A 22,912-nucleotide genomic window follows, 5' to 3' on the forward strand; every position below is an offset into this window, starting at 1 on the left:
GTCACTTTACAACTAAAATCAGATTGATAATTACTGCATGATCAATAGCTAATGCATGGTGTCCCTTTTAAAAACTGCATTTATTTTACACAGATGAATCCTAATTATTTGTGATTCATCTAACATGAAGCAAAACATTTGTTACCCATTTGTTATTGTTAAGGAGCCAGGAAACAGTAGAAGTCAGGAAGCTCCCACTGCCTCGGTAAAATGGCAGAGAGCAAAAGATTAGAGAATCTAAGGGAAGTCTGCTCAGTTGGATTAAGGCAACTGATGGGAAAGAGAAAACTTTTCAGTGAGACCAGAGCAAATGCCCTAAAGCATCTGGGTAGTAAAGGGTTGGGGGTCAGGGCACACAAGTGAAGCAATCAAGTACCCTCTGCACCAGAAACAAAATAAAATCGTGTATTTGTTAGCATTGTTCCATGGGTCAGTGCGCATTTTGAGCTTTTTAACTTTATCTCAAGCTCCTATACATCTCAAAGTGAGTAACTTGTAAAGGGCTGCCCAAACAGAATCTGAAGAAACTATTTGTTAGAGCTCTAATTTACCTGTCTGTTCATGTCCCTCACTGACAAATATCTATTTCATCCAAGCTGCTCTGGAATGGAAAGATTTGGGAATAATGAGGAATTGGAAAGCTCTAAATAATTTCAATGGGTTATTTTTTTCAGGGCTAAATACATAGCAGAAACTAAAAGATGTCAAAGAAACAAAAATAAAAGCATATATATATATATACACACACACTAGACATAGCATGTTGGTTTATACATAAAACATTTGCCCGCCCTTTTCTCTGAAACAATAGTTTAATGTCTATGACATTAATTAATGACAAAAAATACCCCAAACCCACCAACCCAAACTGAGAAACATACTTTGAATTTCAGTGGTCTTTTTTAAAGAAGCTATTGCATTCATATTGGGGATTTGGTGCACAATATCTTCCGGGAGAGGCTCCAGCTGCAAGAATAGAATAGAATAATATAAATTTTCAATAAGCCACAGGGAAGTAAAACAAACTGAAACAATCTAATCCTCAGGAAAAGCTCAGCCCAAGAACTGGTTAACATTTTGCTGGTATCAGTTCTAAAAGTATAGCCATGATTTTGTTTTCTGTTTTCCAGCCATGTAATTGAATTCCAAGGGGCTTTTCTATTGGCTGCAAGACTAATCTATGGAGTCTCTGAAGCAGGTGCATGTCTGTGTATTATTCATTAAAAAAATGCTAGTTATTTGTGTAATTTTTGTAGGTTCCTCACAAACCAAATTCCACTGCGTCTGTATATGCAGCTGGGCACTCCAAACAAAACCTTGCTGAAGCCACACTGGAACCAAAGTGTGCACTCTATTATCTTTATTTTTCTGGTGTTATTACATCTAACCATCTTACACACTTTAAGATTTATAGGGGAAAACCATAAAACACAGCTGCTTTTACTAGCTTTGCATTAATTTCAAATAAAGTAGTGGATAAAAATGGTTATGCAGATCAGCAGTAAGAGTTCTCTAAGTCAGTTTTTTATGGAGTCAGCTACATTTTAATTAGCGAGTTTTAATTGTATATTCTTTGAATAGGGCTGCATCATATTAAATTAGCAGAAGGAAGTGTTCAGTAACTGCACAGTTATTTTTGCCCTGCAATGGATAGATATACCAAGCAAACTGTATTTTGAAATTAATCCACATGTGCTTTTTTGTCCACCTTCCATACATTTTCTCCTAAATGCCTCTTCTTGGGCTAAATGGCTCTTCTTGCACTGTAATAACTTTATTCTCCTTAAACTATGCTTAAGAGTCCAGCCAGTTTTTCTGCTTCCCTACATAGGCTGCTAAGGCTGTTTCCTGCGGAGCCAGGAGTAGCAACCATGTCAAGGTAGACAAGGAAGAGCGCTATCAGTACCAATCTCTCTTCTCTAAAGCTAAGGAAGTTCAACCATCGTTGAGAGGAGACATCTGTACTGCAGACAAAACTCCTTTCTTAAGCATGCCTGGGTCTACTTTAAACTAGGTCAAGTGAAGCCCACCCAAGGAGCTTCCTCTATGAAGTTAATAGTTCAGTAGCCATCATATATTGTCCTCTGGGTCGCTACCGCTGCATTGCTACCCACCAACTAGATAAAATCAGTTTTGATCCAAGTACATAAAGCGGGAAGTAACTGCAGTGTAGATACTCCCTTAATGATGCGATTTAAGCAAGCTCAGCTACAAATCCCAGAACTTCTGTGACCTTACCATTATGATCAGCAGCGAATGCCTGTCAGATAAAGATACTGCAAATATCACCAGTCTTTTGGAGTCCCCGTAACTAAAATTAATAGGGCTGTTCACGTCGTTATTTCCTCAGAATCCCATATGGGATTGCAACTGGAAGATTTCCTTGTGGCTACAAACAATAGAACTATGGGTTTTTTTCAAATAGCATAAATCAGTCCATTTTGGGCAGTGAGCAAGTGTGCATAGAAATGCTGGTAGGATCTGACTGGGTCCCAACTCTACTTGGTTACCAAGGAGGCCAAACTGCAAAGGAAGATTGTTGCTATCTAATATGTATCATGGACTAGAACAGAGAGAGTGATTACAATAAAAATAATATTTACAGATACATTTGCAATTCTTAAACCACATTTACTTCACAATCTTCATGGGTTACTCTATTGGTAACTCTTGCAGGTACCTGGGGGAAAACTGGATATTTTTAAAAATGCCCACCAACAGATCAAGCTTCAAGGATTTTAGAACAATAATCCGTATAATAATCTTAATAATCCATACCTTGGGTTATGTAGATAAATAGCACTTGCTTTTATGACTTGTTATTTTCTGTTTAAAGCAATCTATAATTTGGCCAGGAAGAGGACCAAATCCTGAAGTTCTGTTTGGTTGTACTGGGTGCAGGCACATAGAAGGGGAAGCGAACAGTATCTTAAGGTTCTGTTTTGACAATTTCCTAATTCCTAAGGCTTTGACAACCAATTCACTCCCCTGAAGTAGGAAAAAATAGCTCCAGGCTCTAACAGTACGAGTAATAGTACAAGGTATGGAATTGGCAGACTGCAAGATCAGAGAGCCGTGTCTTGCTTTGCCCTTTGAGTACCTTGAGATTCTTTCTGCAGGCTTCTTGTACTAGTTATTAAACTGGGAGCAACTGATGCAGGGATAGATAGAGGAGATTTCCTATTAAAAGGTGAATATTTTGTTGCCTTCTTCAGAGCTGGATTTTTTCAGGAGCCCAAAAAATTGTCTTGATTTTTCCTAATATATCAATGACACCTCTTTATTTATCAGTACAGAAATAAATTGTTTAATGAGTAGGCTACATTTGAATATTAGACATATCAGATGAATATTTAGAAATGGCGCATGTGTTTTTAGAAATCAGGATAAGATGATGAATTATTAAAGAAAAGAATAAAAAGTGTTAGACATCCAACAATTATCCCAATCTTTACTCCACCTGTTAGCTCTACTAACAGATCTGTAGGTGATGTGAATATAATAGTCATGTTTGATCATTTCCTTAACGATTTTTTCCACAAAACTCATGTTGTATCCCAAGCTCAGCTTCTGCTCTGGATCTGTTCTGCCTCCTCACCCTTAGGGATAGCCAGGCAGAACTTGGATCCTCTTCTGTATCAAGGAAACCTTATCAGGCTCCAGAAGTAAGTTCATTACATCATATACTCTGTTCAGCCCAAACGCAGTACCATTACAAAAACACTGTAGAAATAAAACCAGTGGGTTATGGCAGCTATTTCTATACACTTTGAAATGAGACTGTCTGCATTCGAAAGAATGATTCTGTTGGCAGCTATCCACTGGTTGGACACAACTGTAGAGACCTAGGGGTGTCCCTGGAAAATATCAGCAGTTAGACCCAACAGTGAACAAAAGAAATTACTCTACACCTGGCATATATGGCACCATCACCTTCCCTCCTACACTTATTGGCATTCATATAATGAAGTCTATTAAATCTGGAGGATAACATAAAGGAAGCTGAAAAGAGCACTGGAAATACACTGTCAGGAAAGAAATCTTTCAGAGAAGAACAGCTCAAGTCAGTGCAGAAATAACCAAACCACTGGAGAGACAGTTTGGACCAGACACAAAGGGTCACATTTTCAAGGCTTTTACATGGCTGAATTGGGCTTTTGTGCCCAAACTAGCAGATGAAAGTAGAAACTATGTCCGCTAATCACTTTCAAAGTAGGAAAAACAATGTAAATGGGCAAAAATCACTTGGGCTGCCAAAGTCTGCCAGAGGCATATCGACAAATGTTTGAAGAAGGAATTAACGATGGAAATTTCATGTGCCCAGAAGGTGATCTGAAATGATCCTTGGGAACATGGAGAGAATCTGAAACTACAGCAGTCTGTACTGAGCTGGAAAATCTAGAAAATCTAGCAATATCTGTATTGTCCTTAGCTCTATCATGTTTTAAAACACCAAGATCAGCTTCAGTGAAGATTGTTGCAGAGTGCAGTTAGAGATAACTGAATAGTGAGGCAATTGCAAGCATAAGGTAAGGAGCATGGAGAGTCTTGACAGAAGCAGAGGAAGGGGGGAAGGCAGGCAGGCTCCCCAGGGATGCCTAGGCTGCAGCAGGAAGTGCTACAACCTCCCTTTCCCGGATAAACTGTGCAAGAAACACATCAGCACCAAAACTGGGCTTTGTTGCTCTTAGGGTTGCCTATGATTACAGAGGACTAAGTTCAAAGATCTCACAGGTCCTCTGTGTTCTTATATTAGCAATCTTCTCAAAGCTTCTGCACTTTCTGTCTATATGTAAGCACTTCAGGCAGGTACTTTTGTGATCCACTGTTACAATGCAGTACATAAACAAGTCAGTTTTCACTAGGGAATAGATTCAAAGGCACAAAGTGTCATTAACACCTGCCAGTCCCTCAAAAACAAGGGATGCCTTGGAAATATGTAACTTTAGGATCAGAATATTCTCTGTTCCCTTGGCCAAACCACTTCCTGACTAGCACTGCCCACCTTGGGACTTTGATGTCACCATGCTGACCTCTGGCACATGCATTGCTCCAGTTCCCTACTCCATCTAATTCTCTATTTCTGGGCCAATTTCTGGACTCGGGGTTTATGCAAGCAGCAGTTGGCAGGTGGTTTAGACTCAGTGTTAATTATTTTCTAGTATTAGTCTCAGATTAACAATGAGGATGTGAGATTGTGACCAAGTTTACCATGCAATTTAAAATTGATCTCAGGCCATATTCACTTCCATGAATATTTCCATTTTGGAGAGAGAAATGCTTACCTGTTCTGGCAAATAACCCCTTTTTAACGCAGTCCAGGCCCTCTTGGCAGAGCTCACTGCCTAGCTGGCAAGCAGCCCCAGATTCACACTGAATTCCACAAAGGAGAAAAATGCCAACTTTTCATCATCAGCAGGAAAGCTGCAGAGTATGAGCTTTCCACTTAAATTACCATCCCCTCCTAAATGCCAGCTCAACAGATTGCAAGAAAGAAGCACATACTTCACACTCTGCAAGAAAATTGTCCAGTATAAGTTTTCAAGCATGCTTGGGAGCCAACCAATCACAATGTTTTGTCAAATTCTGCTTCAGACTGAAATTCAAGCCAGAAGAATATTTACTAGAAGATGTTAAATTTAGTCACTTAGAAATGTTTTTGCACTTAGGGGGAAATTCAGCCTTGGCTGCCACAGTCAATGAGAACAGACATGCATCCTCTGTGTGCCTTTGTTGCAGGGTCCCGCTGGGCAGAGCACACTGTGGACTGCACTTCTCTGTTTCCTCTATGCAAAGAAGAGCATGACCCCGTCTGTGACTAATTATCACTTGTTATAGACCACGGCAAACTGCTGTACCATGTAGAGCTAAGAGACACTGCCCAAACCTGTAGACAGGCCAGAGGGACCACGATGTTAGACTGACTTCTGTATCCCATGGAAATATCCCACCTGGCTGCTTGAAAAGGGATGGGATGAAGGAAGAACTAAATCCTTAGTTTTTGACTCAAAGAGTTCCGTGCTTGAAGGAATACTTCCTCATTCTCTCTGGCTGCAGAAGAACCCCCAACTGAATGCAGTTATGTTGGAAATAAGCTGCAGAATTTAGGATACTGAACTCAAGGAAAGCTTATCCCTGAGGGCTTTTTAAATCCAAGTAGTGCCTCTTCAAAAGTAATGTGGAGGAAAGAAACCAGAACCTATCCTTGCCTGTATAGAGCAGCCTTACTCACCATCACCTGGCACCAAAAGGCATAGCAGAGGCCTTTATAGCACTGAAGCTAGGATGGACAAAATAGTGTGGAATTTCCATTCTCCATGACAAAGATTTTGGGGAAAAATCTCAATATTCAACCCAATTTTCACACACTTCTTGGAATAACATACAAATCTTAACATTTAATGGTTTTCTTAATTGAAGTAATATATATATATCTATAGATGCTTTAAAAATAAGTATTTGAAACTATACAACCAATCTGTGAAAAACTGTAGAATCATTTAAAGAGTATCACAATAAATGAGAGAATTTAATTTTAAGCACAAGAGCATTAGGTTTAAAAGCAATGTCTCTTTTCTAATTATCTGAATTCATCATTTCCTTTGTTTTGCCAGATGCTCTTTTAATGGACAAGTTCTCAAATCATGTCGAGAAAATTCAGGGATATTTTAAAGCAACTGATGCTCGCCCTGCCTTTTTATCTGCCCGGAGGATTTCCATGTTTTCATTTTGGATTTTAAGGGAATCCAGCTGCTTAATCTCTTCTCACCTCTTAGGAAGATTTCCTTCTGAGGAGATAACCTACAGTGCTCCTAATTAGCTCTGAAAATGGTCAAATGGATTTTTCTCAAAGTGACATGGAAATTTTCTGCTTGTACACAGAAGCGTGGACAAGAAAACCTGAGATCTTTAAATATATTTTTTTTTAAATAATTTTATATGTAAACTTTCTAATTAATAATTTTATCTTACAAAATTTATCCTTACCTTTACCTCTATAATTTCCCTTTTAGTTTTCTTGACATTTAAGGAGGGATTCACACAACCAAACCAGACTGAGCCATTTCAGGTACTATGATTTCCAGTTGCCACTCAGAAAGGGTGTGGATCTCCTCTAAGTTCTGTGTTAGATCTACCAGTCCTGGGATGATGTCCTGGATAACCTAAGGTATCTAAAAAGGCAGTAGGCACCTCTGTTTAGGGAACTGGGTCTTAGAAAGAAACAATTAACAATAGAAGTACCTCCAATCAGAGAAAACCAACAATTATAATCCCATTTGTGTTTCTGTGAAAATTTGAAACTATTGTTCAAAAGTACTTCTGCAGAGAAGTTCGGAAGTATTGACCACACATAGATGGGGCTGATGGCGCATTTAAATTCTGAGCTTCTCCAAGAAAAAGAGAGCTTTTTAATAGTTTTTTTGGTTAGTCTTCAAAATCAACAACTGTATGCAGGAATTTCCTGTGCCATGCTCAAATTATTTAAAGAAGATTAACTTGATAGTGTATTCTTTTCCTAGTGGCTCCACTTGCATTTGCCAAGAGAAGAGTAAAAAGTTATCTTGCTAAACAGATCACTGTGCTACAGGCCACATATAACTAAGAACAAAATATATCTATTTTGGATGTCAACCTATTTTCCTTCTTCAGAAGGAAAGGTCTTCAGAGACAAATAAGAAAAGAAAGCATTTTTCACTTGTAAGTTTGATGTTACCTCTACATATCAAACCAGCTCTCCATGAAAGTTGGAAGTTGTGGCTAGTTTTACAATTACTCTTTTTTAAAAATGTTATTCTGCTGGTAATAGAACATATGAAGCAGTGAATTTCCGTATTGACAAGTCCTGGCCAAAAAAAACAAAAGAAAAGAAAAAGTTTTCAAAAAACCCTGCAAAATGTTTATGAATTCTAATCCTCAGCACATGAATAAATACATCTGACAAACTGCAGAGTACCTTATAAAGGCCTTTCCCAACCTTTCTAATTTGAGTTCAATTACATGTGTAGTGTTTAGAAACTGAAGTTCATCTTGCCAATGTTTTTAAACTAGGGTTGCACTACATACAATTATTTGTAAAAGTTAAGGGCAGATAATAAGTTATAATTATCCTATTAATCACCTGTAAAGAATTGCATTCAGGGAAGAATGCATCCTCAAATTACAATAATTGGTTGTTTGAAGAAAAACATTTTTTTCTGTCCTTGGCAGGAACACACTTGGAGATTGCTATGCAAGTTCATGAATATTATGCTGAAATCAAGCAATGTATACACCATGGGACTTGTGGTGTAGATTGCCATAAATCTATAGATGTCAACAGATGTGCTGATTTCTAACTGCTAACTGGGTATCAGACTTCCTCATTAGTCTCTGCTCCTCGGCAACACCTTTACTTATTCTTTTAAGCAAATGTCAGTTTCTTATGGTAGTGTTGGTAACAACATCCTCTCTGGAGTATTTTTCTCTTCTTAGCAGCCACAGCATATTTTCTCTTTGAAATTCTGCTGCAGCACCAGACCATTTAATGCATGTCCCTGGAGAAAAAGGTGTGAGTAAGAGCACATGAGAATAATTCTTATTGTATGAGAAGTTTCAAGTTATTAATGATCATGTTCTTTTACAAAGGAACTAAAAATGGCTGAGTGGTTATGTCTTCATTCTCAGTTATTGAATTTTTGTCTCTCCTGAAATTTGGTTTGCTATATTTTGCAAAGAGATAGACTCACAATTTATCTGGTCTCTAGTTACTCTAAAATAAAATGGAAGAAAGCCTCTATTCCACTACACTTATCCCATTCCTTTTTCTCACAATTGGTATTTTTTCTCAGATAATGGCTAGTCAGTGACAGCAGAAATACTAGTTGGGTGTGATATAGTGTTAAAACAAAACGAGGCAGTTTTCATAAATGGGTAGCACCACCAAATGGTCATAACTGGATAGAGGGACCCAGGCACTTACATAGAGGAAGACTCATCATATCATCAGCATTGTACCATTTGCATCAGTCCCACAAAGGTGCAAATTTCAGAGAATGGGTTTAGAAGGGCTATGAAAAGCCACTGATGCCATAAGATACTACCACAGGGAAGATGACACCAGAGAATATCAATGAGAGTGCCCTGGAATGGCAGCTGATCAGGAAGGCAATTCTGCATTCACTAATATTGTCAAATGCCTCAAGCTAGGTTTTGTAATCCGTATTTCAGCACCTAAATAAAAGGACCAACACTGAGCTGAACATCTCTTTCAATAGTGCATGTCACCACACTGAAAATCTCTCCTTATGGGACTTGTCAAAGGTGATAGTAAATAAAACCGAATGAAAGCTTTTTTTTTTTTTTGTGGACATGTCTACTTCTTTACATTTCTGAGAATATTTTTGAAAAAGCTATCACTTTATTCATTGCATGTATAATGTAAAAAATAATAAGCATAAAAATAGTTTTCTCAACGGGTCATAAAGATAAAAAGCAAAGATTAAAAAGAACATTAAAAAAATCCTTCTATCCAATATCCATCAGAAGACACATTACTTCACATATATTCACATAGGTATGAAGTCTTGAAGTGGAAGGGAACTGGCAGACTAGCTTGCAGTTTGGCATTAATACATTTGATTGGAGAGATTATATAGCTATTACCACTTCCCCTGGGGAAAAAAAAGTAACACACTGCACTTTATAACAAGATCTTGCAAAATTCACAATTTACGGTAAAGACTTTTGCCCTTTCACGAATGATTTTGGCTGCACCTTCAGCAAGCTTATTTTCCTTCTCACCATATTTGTAGGAGAAAAGATATTTTCTAGTGGACAACAAAACCAATTTTTGCTAATATGAATGCTTATCTTCTGTTTGTCTACATAAATAGCATGTACTCATATTTACTTAGTCTGATAGTCCACTCTCAAATGTTTTTAAATAATATATACAGGATTTGATAAATCTTGGACACTCCATTTAAATTACATATAGATCAACCTGAATCTTCCTTTATAACTTAAAAAAAATTTTTTTTTGAAGTCTTGGACACATTTTTATTAATGTTCTTGAATTTCAAAAGCCTCTGAAATATGTTCTCTCACACACCAGTTGAAGTGTCAAAATACTGCAAAAAATGTGTCTTTGCAATATCCAATTCCTACAACTACCGGATACCTTGCAAAAGCCATTATTTTTCCACGATAGTTGGCTGGAAGGTCTGATCCTGATAGATTATATGCACACCAATGACTACCAATGATGTCAAGTCTGCTATTCAGCACAATATCACCAAAAGCAATTTTGAGGTATTAAGTCTTACTCAGAACTGGGAATAATTTAGGCAAACACTAAAGGATTTATATAATCATCTAATTTAGTGGTATTTATCCAAACCAGCTCATCTGAGGTCTGCTCATTTCTAAGACATGTTCAAATTGCATGGTTTTTATACCAAATGAAAAAAGGACTGATGCTATTGTTACTAAAAGAAAATCAAAGATAGGAGTTTCAGCAAACTTGGATCATTCTCTCCACCTACTATGATTTATGTTTTACCTCATTTCCTAAAAGGGCGTTTATACAGGCTTCAGATGCATCACAGATGGCAGTAAGGTCATGTCCTCCTTCCAGTGCCAGCACCACACGGCCATCCGCTAGCTTCAGCAATTGCTTGGTTAGGTGACCAAAACCTAGTATTCAAATACAGTAGTGCAAATAATTAAAGCAGAACAGATATTACTGGCATATTTCACATCTGCTGCATGAGAATGTAGAAAGCTCAAGGATATTGCACAGGGAGCATGGGATATATTTAGTCCAGTATCCTGTTTCTGACTATGGCCCACACCAGATGCTCTGGAGTTAGGTATATGGAATTTTGTATGAGGCAGATGTGAGATAATGTCCCTCATGCTGATCCCTAATAGCTGGAGATTAGTTGAAACATGAGGTTGTCTCTCTTCTTACTGTCATTAACCATTATCACCCCAGATTCTCTTCCTATTTGCACGTCAGTGTAACATATACCCATGTTATTTAGAGATATCTGACATAACCCTGGTCACTCATGGCATCAATTTGACAATATCTGTAGTTAAGCTATGATACTATAATTAAAAGTAATTGTATTTTTCAAATTAAATTTTTATTTACAAATTGCTTCTTCCTTTGTATTTGGGATTTGAGAATAATGTACAACCATGGAGTGAAAAATAGTGGAAACATATGTTACCTATTAGCTCTATTTTGAAGTGTTTTTGGAGGCAGCACTAACAACTGGATCACTTATTTTGATTCAAGGTTTTGGTATAAGTTGAAACTGTCCAGAACTTCGTAGATATCTCTACCAGGATCGCTCACTCCTGACCAATAATGTTCTAAGCAATTCTGCACCACAGCCAAAAATGATGGTACTTCATTTTGAGTGGCAATCTATAACTACATAAACACTACCACCAAGTTTTCACTTGTGATTCAAGTAAAATTAATTTATTTCAGTTTTAATGACAAGAAAAAATTGCAAGAAAAATGTTAATTTGGAGACAAGATTTTGCAGAGAAGTTTTGTGGTAGTTTCCTAGGACAGCCATTATTTTTGATTAATCTCCTTTAAGTGAGTAATGGTAAGTAAAGCTTTGAAAGTATTAAAGTTAAATACCCTTCACATCTTGTTCTTAACTTTTTCACTTGGTCTGTTCTAGTTGCTCCACTGATGATCACTACTCATTCCAGTGCATTTCATAGCCTTAAATACAGCATTTAGAAGGTACCTGCTAAAGCCTGGGGCTCTATGAAGACAGGAAAATCAACATCTTTTTATTATGTTCCAGTGAGGAACGTAATCAAAAATTAAAAACTACAAAAATTACAAGCATATTTTCTAGAGGAATTTCCAAGACACAGACTTAAGGCTTGATCTGGCAAACAAGCAATCACACAATTAGCTCTGTTCACATCTTAGCACTTTGTTAAGCACTTGCTCAACGTTTTAGAATAGGGACTCTAATGATACCAGATTTGGTTTAGCTGTTTAGACAAAAAACAAAAAAAAGAAAAAAGATCTATTTGCCACTTAATCTATAGATGATCACAGAACACTTGAGGTGAAATATTGTTTCCTTACGCCACTCCACAATCTTCTGTAATCTCTAAGAGCTTCAGGTTTGATTCTAGCAAAATAACTACACTGTGGTTCAAATTACATAGAGGGTTGAAAAACAAATAAAATCTTAAACTCTCATTTAAGCTCAACCTTTCCTCATGAAAAAAATAAAAAACACCCAATCCTCTCTACAAAAGACCAAATTTAGACAGGATAATAAAAGCAAAGGAAGGAGTGGAATGAGGATAACCTTTGATCTTTAGCCAATTCCTACTTTCTTTTACCTACAGGATTTATTTCTGTCTGCATGTTACACATGTGATCTTTGGATTCATAAGAAGGGAGTGCCAACAGTGTAAAGTGAGTCGTACATACAGTATTTAAAGGAAATGAAGAAGAATGAACAGGCACAGACTCCCCACATATACAACTCACCCTTTGGGTCTGTGAGAAATCCAACAGCACTTTTAAGGCACCATTATCCTTCATATTATACAGCTTCTGTGAAGAAGGGAAAGCTCAACCATGTTTCCCCTGCACATTTTGAAAATTTTGTATGACCGCAAATGTTGCTACTGCCACATCGTAATTTTCTGAGGTATGTGTGGCAATAAATGTAAAGACTCTCTCAATGCCTTTTTCTTCTTTTAGGCAACTGTACATAACCTAACTCGTAGACACTGTTACAATGTTAGTTTGTCTGCTTGGTTTCCTAATGATTTTCCTAGTATTGATGTTATAATAATCATCCCTGGCTGAGTCAGGATCCATGTGATGAGCCATACAGAAAGCATCTTTCCCAACAGAGATCACAGTAACAAGATAAAATCACTTGCCAAATCAAATCAACATGATGGGGGCTTTTCTTTAGTGTAATTACCCTGAGAAAGTAAAGGTGACTTGCTAGAAAGGGAGGAAATAACTTTAGCCAACAGTACCAACATTGCCTGTGACTGAATGAGTTATGGAAATTCTTAACAAAGAAACTTGGATCCTGTGTAACTGCAGCAACCTAGGAAAGATATTAGCTTCCTCAAGGAAATCCCCTGGAGTGCAGAAGTAACAAAATGGAAAGAAAGGAATCCCAGTCAAGTAATGGTTTTAAGATGGGCTGTAGTTCATGCCAAATAATTAAGAAAAACAAGAAGAAAATAGTAACAAGCACCATGAAAAGAACCAGTCATCTCCCCTGATGTACGGAGATCAAGCACATATTTGGCGCCCCACTGACCAACTCTAAGGTAAGAAAGGAGTCAGACAAGCATTTTGAATCCCGGGTCTTCCAATTCACATGAATTTCTAGAAATCAGCAGCAGTTCTTGGCCCTTCTACTGTGCCTGCTGACAAAGGTGCCAGCTGTGATGCTGGCTTTAAAAGATGTTTTTCGTTTGGACATGCCATTTTATAAAACTGTATGCTTTCGCAGTGGTGCATAACAGTTATAGATTAGTGGCATTTTATAAAAACATAAAAAGTTTAGTTATAAAATGGAAAGTCATGTTAAAACATCAGTGCTTGATTTTCAGTCCAGCCTTAAATGGGCATTGCTTCTTTGAGGCTGCAGGTGCCTTTGGGCCATTTAGAGTCTGAGTGCCTGCCTCAATGACAAGCATCTATTAATCAGGGCTTGAAGTATCCACAATTGTTTATGTCCATAAGCATGAGTAAAAATGTCACATAGTAATAACAAAAAAAAGAAATAGTGTTTAAAAATCCACTTATTTCAGTCAATAAGTGAGAAAAGTTTATACATACAGGGGAATTTCTCAAATCTTGATGTGCTCAGTGAATTTGTACTTCAGAGAAGTAGCAGAATTTTTTAAAGTTAGGCACATGCAGTGTGCCAGGAAATTGTGAGCATGGTTTTGTGCCAACTATTATTTTCATAATTTCTGTAATTTAAATGTTAAAAGTACCTGTTTCCTTCACAGATCCAATATTTAGACATCCGGGGTAGAATTTGCAAAAGCACTTAATATTAGTTTGCTATGATCCTAGTAAAGACAATGAAAACCCTTCGATTTACTCAAAAACAACATTAAAAAACTACTAAGTAGTTCTGAAAATCCTACTCACCAATTGGTTTACATTTTCCTGACAAAAATCCTGTGGGTGCACAATTGTACATCTAAGCAAAAAAGACTAAATTCAAACAGAAACCATTATAAACCTTGTTATGTATTGGAGAAATACGCAGTATATGAGCTGTTGTCTGCTGACCTTTGAAGTAAAAATATAAACTTTTAAAACAAAGACATAACATGTACTCTTTAATTATACCTTTTGCCCTTCCCCAGTGCTATTAGTGGAGGAGATCCAATATTCAGCCTTATGTAAGAAAATATTCTAATGTGGAAAGGTAGAAAGAGAGAAAACTAATACTGTATTATACTAATGAGCAAGCTGCCAGGCTGTTATTGAAGGACACAGTGTGCTGATCACTTGAATTACCATCTAAGCAAGTAATTCAGCTTTTAGTGGACTGATCTCCCAGTATAACACTAAGAGCCCAGGTTTTTTTTTTTTGGTAACAGACAAGCTCACCATGTGCTCCTTCTAGTTCTGCCAAACAGCAAGAAACAACATACGTGAAGCTTCTGCCTCATTTGACCAAAGTTGCTGGAGCAACTATATACTCTACCTGGACTTACTAAAAACCAAGAAAATGTTAAACCCTATGTGCTGGTTTTGGCTGGGGCGGAGTTAATTTTCCTCATGGTAGCTAGTATGGGGTTATGTTTTGGATTTGTGCTGAAAACAGTGTTGATAAGAGAGAGATGTTTTCGTTATTGCTGAGCAGCGCTTACACAGAGTCAAGGCCTTTTCTGCTTCTCACCCCACCCCACCAGCGAGTAGGCTGGGGGTGCACAAGAAGTTGGGAGGGGACACGGCTGGGACAGCTGACCCCAACTGACCAAAGGGCTATTCCATACCATATGACCTCATGCTCAGCATAGAAAGCTGGGGGAAGAAGGAAGGGGGGGAAGTTCGGAGCTATGGAGTTTTGTCTTCCCAAGTAACCGTTAAAGTGTGATGGAGCCCTGCTTTCCTGGAGATGGCTGAACACCTGCCTGCTGATGGGACAGAGTGAATGAATTCCTTGTTTAGCTTTGCTTGTGCGTGCAGCTTTTGCTTTGCCTATTAAACTGTCTTTATCTCAGCCCATGAGTTTTCTCACTGATTCTCTCCCCCATTCCACTGGGGGGGAGTGAGCAAGCAGCTGCGTGGGGCTTAGTTGCCAGCTGGGGTTAAACCACAACACCCTATAAAAATTGAACCCAGAGTTATTTCAGGTTTCTGATTTTGTTTTTGAGGTATCCTTACCCTGACAACCTGAAATGGAAAGTGGCAAACAGAGAGCAGGTAAAAGACTTCTGAACCAGGCCATTTCTCCTCCAATGGATTCATCACACAACTGTGTTGTGTATTATGGCTAGACGAAGTAAAGCTAAGAAGTCAGAGTTTGTATGTACAGCCTCCCATTTTGAGAAAGAAACATTTGAGAATGAAGACAACTTGTGAATGTTATTCTTTTCACATCCTTTCCTCAGCAGACAGGGAAAGGAACCATATGGACTGGGTACACTCCCAGCCAGCACCACAGCACTCCTTGTTTGCATAAACAATCATATATGCAACTTCAATTTGCTCGCCAGCAAATGTGCAAACACCCAGTTAGTGGGGACTGAACCTGCCTCAGAAGAAGACAGCCCCTTCCCTCTCCCCCACTGTGCATAAGGAGAGCAGATGTGTCTTGCACAGTCACTTTTTGGGTGACAGCAGGCTGAGGAGAGCAGAGCCGTGATGCTGGCCCTTGCTTAGGGGAGGCGGCTGGTGGAGGAACAAGGACACGTCAACAACCGAAAGGCTGGCGAAGCTTTGGAGTTATGGAGAAAGGCTCAGCTTTCTCAGCCTCAGCAGCAGGGCCCCAACAGCTCTTTCGGCTTCAGTGTCTTAAAAGCTACAATACGACCCTAAATTACAGGCAGAGTTCTGGTGAACTCCTCTGGCTACTCGGAGCAGCCTGGAAAGGAATACATGCAAAACACAAAAACTCCACAGTCTCTGTCCTGGACCTCCAAGCATGTATTTAACTATTATTTACCATTTAATCATGTCATTACTCTCTAATTTACTTGAGAATGTGTTTTCCTCTCATTAAAACTGTTGCGATGGTCGCTGCCAAAAGTCTATCCACCAGTGTTCTGCGCTCCTTCCCTGTGGTTCCTTCGTGACTATTTGATTAATTTTCATTGATATTCTTCCAACAATAGCATCTAAAATTAACTGGGTCAGTTTTTACATAACTTCCTGAGTCATCAGGCTATGTGTCCTAAATAAATATGCCCATACAGGAGGCAAATTATGATTTACCCTTCCAGCACTGGCAGGAGCTAGAACATTTTGCAAAGCTTGTGTTCTATGATAAGAAAACACATTTTCTTCTCAGGTCTTAATTCAGGACCTTTTATTCAATCAAAACTTCATTTGGATTAAGTCAGAGGTTTGACTCAGTTGGCAGGATGTGGACCTGAGTGAGGGGGAAAGGGAGATTTTAATGCCAAATACATTCTTATGAAAAACATTTTCTAAATGGCTGAAATTATGAATGTTAGTGTTGAGGTACCTGAATTTAAATGGTAGAGATCTGGCCTCCAGGCATTAGCTGCTGATTTCTTGCTTTTAATACCGGAGAAGGAAGCTCAGTAACACTTCAAATTACATGTCTCAAGCAGGCATTTAATTTAGATTAAATTAGACAGTAATTGTACGTTAAATAAATACCAATGGTCTCAGAAACACATTTTTTATGGATTAACAATTTATGTAATAGATGTTTTTATTGCATGCCTGTTAGTTCTACAGTAATATGTTTTTCATAATTAGCTGCTCTTTAGCTGCTACATTGAACATAACTTATTAAATCTCTATTAAGTACATACTCAAGGATACATAGGATACCTCTTTGAAAGCAAAATAATGCAAACCTGTCTCACTACAGGAAAGAGCCACCTTGACAATGCTCAGTAGGATGGTCTGGGCATCTTCAGCTCTCCTGAGATAGGTATGTATCCAAGCGGGTCATATAGTCCATTGCCTTTGCTTAGTCCTCTGGGAAGGAGGAACTTGTACACCTCCACCACACAATGCAGCACTGACCACCTCACAAAATGTTCCTCAGAGAAAGCGCACAGAGGAAGAAGACTCCCCCAAACTCTTCTCCCAACTAATTCATACTAAAAAAAGGGAAGGGGTTTCTTTCATACCCCGTATTATCAAGCAGTAGGGATTCTGCATCCTCCAGGAAAGGTCATAGAGATTTACAAAATAATGATGATGTTTTTAGAGCTGTTATAATGTTGTCATGTGGATTCAGAGGGAAAATATTCAACCACAGATTTCAGCTGCCAGAGTCAAAGCAGGAACCTTTGGATAGTCCCAAAACTGGCTGGATGTTTTTAGCCCTGTTCTTACTAGCTATTTGCTCCGTGCCTTCCTTTCTTCTCATTTTCCTCACGTTCTCTTCAACTCTAGCCCATCTCACACCTCCCCAAGTAATAATTTCTCCACTGTCCTGCCATCCTCCCCCTTTTTTTTAATTTTGCTTCCTGTTAGTAAATCCTCTACTAAGTAAAGCTGGCCAGGAAGCAAGATTATCTGTCCCACAGAGTTCTTAAATGTTTTTTTCAGGAACACGTAGCTGTTCTGCATGAGACAGCAGAAGGCAAGAGGGGAAATGTAGAACTGCAAACAGCAAGGTGACATTTCAGAAACTCAGATTCAGATCGCTGTGAAAAAGGCTGTTGCTTCATCTGGGTGGTGAGGGGATTCTCCATGGCATTTGGGGCGCTTTTTTTTTTTCTTTTTCTTTCTTTATTTTCTTTTTTTTTCCCCTGGAGATTAAAAATCCCTCTAAAGGAATTCTATGGGGATAGTCTAATCAGACTGATAATTACCTACTGAAAATCTGTCCCACATATTGTGAAATTTGCCAAGCTGATAGTGCAAGTGGTAGTACTGTTATCATGACAACTTATTCCAAATCTGATCAAGTTGCCTGATTTAAACTGATTTACAATATATGCATCTATGTTACAAATTACAGATGATTATATCTCCAAATCTGAGTCCAGACTCAGTAAGGGGTTGGCTAGAAAACAAGACATCTGATAATAAATAATAATTCGAAGTATGAGGAATTTGTTTCTAATCCACATTGGAATGAAAATCAGATACTACTATTGACTATCCAAATAAATCAGTAAGCTTGATTAAGTTTGGAGAAGTTTATTATAATGCTACTGCCTATAAAATCAACTTGACACGTTTTTAAAATACATGGGGCAAAGTTGCTGCTGTTATAAATGAGTATAGCTGAAATGTGGGCACTGAGTTATGACTGAAAACAATCTGATGGGAAGATCTAGTCTAATTTATTTTTTTAACTGATGAAAAGCCAAATCAGTTAATTTTGAATTGACCCAAGAGACTAACACAAAGGATCTGATTTAAAGCCCATCACTCAGAAGCTCAGAACTGACTGCCATTTTCTGAAGATGGTCTACAAAATTCTGCCAAGAAAAGCGGCGTGGACTAAACGATCTTTCCAACATACACAGTTTCTGAGAGTCTACAAATTAAGGCTCTCACTTCATTTGCAGTCATTTATTGACCCTGCCACATCAACATATCACATTAAATTAAGGGCTAGTTCCTTAGCCAGTGTTAATCAGCATATACCATTATCTAAAGACCTGGCCTCCAGATGTGGATCATTCATCATTCCAGGACTGGGGACATAGATATAATAAGCATATCAGGGATGGGTTCTTGGAGGTATATAGACTTGAGATAAATACTCTATTTCCTGACCAATTTGGCATCAAGTCTCCTGGTGAACTCAGTATTAGTATCAGAGGTCTAGTGCCCCTCAGGATTTGGATCACGTTGTTTAATAAACATCATTTTATAATATCAGGAGGGAATAAGGCAGTGCATTTCTAAGGGATTACTGTACATCTCAAGTAGTTACTCACTTTCTCTCTGGCCTTGTGCCCGTTAACCCCACCTGACATATGCTATAATCACCCAGAAATGCACAGCCTGTCACCACTTATTGAAAAGGTAACATGTAAAACTCACTAAAGGAAATGGTATTTAAACCAGGTTTGGGGTCTGACTCCTTACAGTCTTCTGATTAATTGCAATTTCCAAGTAAAATACATTGAGTAACTTTCTATTATGCTGTTCTATAACAAAAACATGTAAGAATTAAGGATGTGATTTCAACCCATACAACAGCCCCTTTGTCCCTTTTCATACTATTAAAAGGACACACAGATGCCTTGAAATGGTGGGTAAAACCCCACAGAGTAGAAGAAACTGTAGCTACCATCTGAATGACATAGGTGGCTCTATCCAGCTTTCTTCCCTCATGGAGAAGTCATGTCAGAACCTTGTCACTCATGTTATTACACAGCAGAATTTGCAAGAGCCTTAACCTGCCGGGAGTACAAGAAAAGGTGGTGGGGAATTGCATGGGCCTCAGGTGAAGGCAGGTCTGACGCCACTTTGTTCTGATGCACAGGAGGTGGAAATATGTAGAAGATATTTTTATTGGCTATTCCCCAGAATGAAATATATGACCCATCCTCATCAAAGATATGTAAAATTTTTAAAGAGTAAGAGTAAAAGTGTTCCTTTTTTTTTTTTCATTTTGTAGACATTAGGGCCAGGTTCAGCTGCTGCGTGAATGAGAGGGCTTCATGTACAATACAACTTGTGATCTGGAATAAGTTGATTGGAATAGGAGTGGCCTCTTTGTTTCCGAGAAATCCTTCCCCCCGGAAACACATATGAGAATAAAATCTTTTCTTAGAATATTGAATATCTCATCCCTGTCTTTCCAGTCTTCTGACATACAGTACTCAGAAAGAGCCCTTTTGTGAGCTTCTGCAGCCAAGCAGCGACCCACTAATTACCGCTTGAGAAGGAGTGCTCCAGAAACTCTCATGGAATTCTTCACCCAGTAGTTTTCTACCTTTTCTTAGAGAAACTTAAAACAATTAAATTAGCGTGCAGGTGCATCGTAACAAGGCCTGGGTGAAAAATGCCTTCAGGTGGCTGAGCAGTCATGGAGTATTACTTTCTGGATTTTCTTGGAGTGAGGAGCAGAGTCACTCAGGAATGACCTGATTCTGCAAGATCTGTATGTAAGCAAATGACCACTATCTCTCTTGTTACCATAGCATGACAGCAGTATGGGGAAGCTGGCAGATCTAAAATAATTGGTCTTCATTGAACAATAGAAACACCAAGACAAGCAATGACATTTCTGTGCTACACTCAGACCTAAATCCAGCTAACTAGTGTCAAGGTAATTTGAGGACTCCAGATGTTGTTGCAGCTGCATTACCACAGTCATCTTAGTCATTCTCCTTAAAAGTGGGAAGTTTATAACAGGGCAAAAATCATTCATTCAGTGTTAAGAGACTGTTTCTTGAGCAACATCGGTAATTTCTTCTTCAAGGGAAAACAGTGTATTGGCTTTTCTAAATGGAGGCACTGAAAATCTACTACCAGAATAGCTACTGTTTCTCCCTCCAGAGTTTTAACAACTAGAAGTAAAATAACCTGCTGTCAGACCTCAAAGCTCCCTAGTGGCTTCAGAGACTTAGCAAACAACATATACCAAACTGCAACATCAGGATTGCATTTATTCTTCCTTCTGACAAAGCTGAAGAGCCACAGCAGCTGAAAGCTTGGGCAAAAATTATCCAAACAACGTAGCAAAGCCACTTAGAAACCTTTGACAACAAAGGTATTTGACTGTCTCACTACAGATAAATAGAGAAGCTCAACAAGGAAAAGTATCAAATTCAGAACAGCTCCACTCATCAGAGGATATGGTGGTCACTCCAGCAGAGAAGGATGCAGTTTTTAGTCATTCTCAGTTTTGGCCAAAGTGCTGATTTCATTTCATACAATAAATGGTCATGGACCAAAATTCTAGCATCTTCCCACTGTTTTTACCTGAATTTTACAGCTGGACACTATGTTAGAGGGAAATAATTAATTAATTAATATTAATTACACGTGAAAGAGAAAGATGAAAGAAAACAAAAAATGAGACGAGAGAATTGGGAAAAGGATAAAAGTGTATGTTGGGTTAATAGAAGAGACTGTTATTAAATAAAATGACAAATAAATACATTTGTGACTAAAAGACAATAAAGGCATGTAAGCAAAATTACTGGATGACTGAGTGGATGACCATGAATGAAAATGAATGTGAATATGAAACTAAACATTGTCAGGAATTAGATTTTATTATAACCATCAGGAATGGTCAGAAAGTAAAGAGAGAAGAGAAGACTTATGACCTTATTTCTGCAAAGGGATGCAGAGCATTTCTGAATTCTTCTCCAGGGATATTCTTTATATACAGAGAAAGGTGAGGCAGTCCCACAGCTATATTGACATGAAAATGATTCAGATTTTGTCTGCAGTGAACTCTGAATTCCTCAGTGACCAGTTACTAACTCATACAAGGTCTAAACATAGGCAGCTGGCACTGAATTGAAAATACAGTGTGTTTCAGGTGACAGGTTTGTATGTGTAGGAAAAAATGTTAGTGATAACACTCAAAGCAAATAAGGTATTTAAATAAGCAGGTACTTGACAATAAGCCGGTCTCCCTGGGAGCAATCAAATCACTTGCCATTTATTCAGACATACTACCATACTGTCACAGAGACAAAATCTGAAGTAATCCCATGGCTGCAATGGATTTATACCTCTGGAACTGTGAGCAAAATTTGGCCTAGTAAGTGCAAACATTTCTTTTCTTTTAACTATAGTAAAATAAGTTTAGAAATTGTGAATGAAATCCATATTAAAGTTCAAATGCATATTTGGGGATCCACATTTTATCAACCAGAACACAGATTTTACAGTGAATGCACAACAGTTTCCTGAACTCATTTTGAACTCAAGGAGGCAATAGCAGTTGCTCCTTCTAAACTGTAAGCTACTTGTATATCTTACCAGACTATGCCTTATTCTAGTGTGTCATCACAAATAAGCTCAAGCTACCTTTCATATACACAAATCCTTAGTGGCAGTGGAAAGGGTGGCTTCTGTCTCCTTCCCAGGTGATGTGTGACTCCATCTCAAGCCGATAAGCCCTGGCATATACCTAGCCCAACCTGGCACAGCTCAAAGATGGCCTGGAAGGCTTTTTTAACAAAGATCACAAACAAAAAGCTTTCATTTCTTTTCCTCATACCCATTGTGAACTCAAACAGTAAATCTATGTATTTATTATAACACTTGCAAGGACTTAGTGCTCAGATCTGAGTAGAAAACATGTCTGAGCACAAGTGCTTGCAGGTAGATAAAGAGAAATCTCATTTCCAAACTGAAGATGACTTTTGGTGGTGGTAGCTATTAATAAAACACATTTCTTTAGTGCTAAAATCTATACAAATCAGAGTAAGACCTGGTTGTTGCCTATTCAAGAGGTGTGAAATCCAACATGTGCAGCCGGCAGGGCTGATACAAGTGCGAGTGAGCAGATGTGTGGTGGCAGGCAGAGGTGGATGTAAAAAGCCACTTTTTTCCATCCTACGCTGTTTCAGTTGCCCGGGAAACAGGCAGGAACAGTCCTTGTGACCCCTTCAGACTAGGATGCTTTTACTTCTTGTACATGCTGTACTGGGTCTTCCTGCATCCTCACTGTGTCTGGAAATGCTCAAGAGAAATTTGTTTCAACCTGACTATTATCTTTTCTATGGGACTACTACATAGTGCACACAATTTAATATT

At 38.3% G+C, this 22,912-nt stretch overlaps 1 protein-coding gene across 4 annotated transcripts in view; it reads right to left on the minus strand.

Moving 5' to 3' along the window:
* HDAC9 (histone deacetylase 9) overlaps nt 1-22,912 on the minus strand; it is a 489,748-nt gene that overhangs the window by 14,271 nt on the left and 452,565 nt on the right. For all 4 annotated transcript variants that reach the window (XM_072854172.1, XM_072854173.1, XM_072854174.1 and 1 more), the window contains 2 exons: nt 10,541-10,674; nt 882-966 (listed from right to left, as the gene is read on the minus strand). In XM_072854172.1, the coding sequence (XP_072710273.1) occupies nt 882-966; nt 10,541-10,674 (219 nt within the window). The remainder of the gene's footprint in view (nt 1-881; nt 967-10,540; nt 10,675-22,912) is intronic.

This window comes from Ciconia boyciana, chromosome 2 (genome assembly GCF_034638445.1).
Source record: "Ciconia boyciana chromosome 2, ASM3463844v1, whole genome shotgun sequence".
In the NCBI taxonomy this organism is placed as follows: Eukaryota; Metazoa; Chordata; class Aves; order Ciconiiformes; family Ciconiidae; genus Ciconia; species Ciconia boyciana.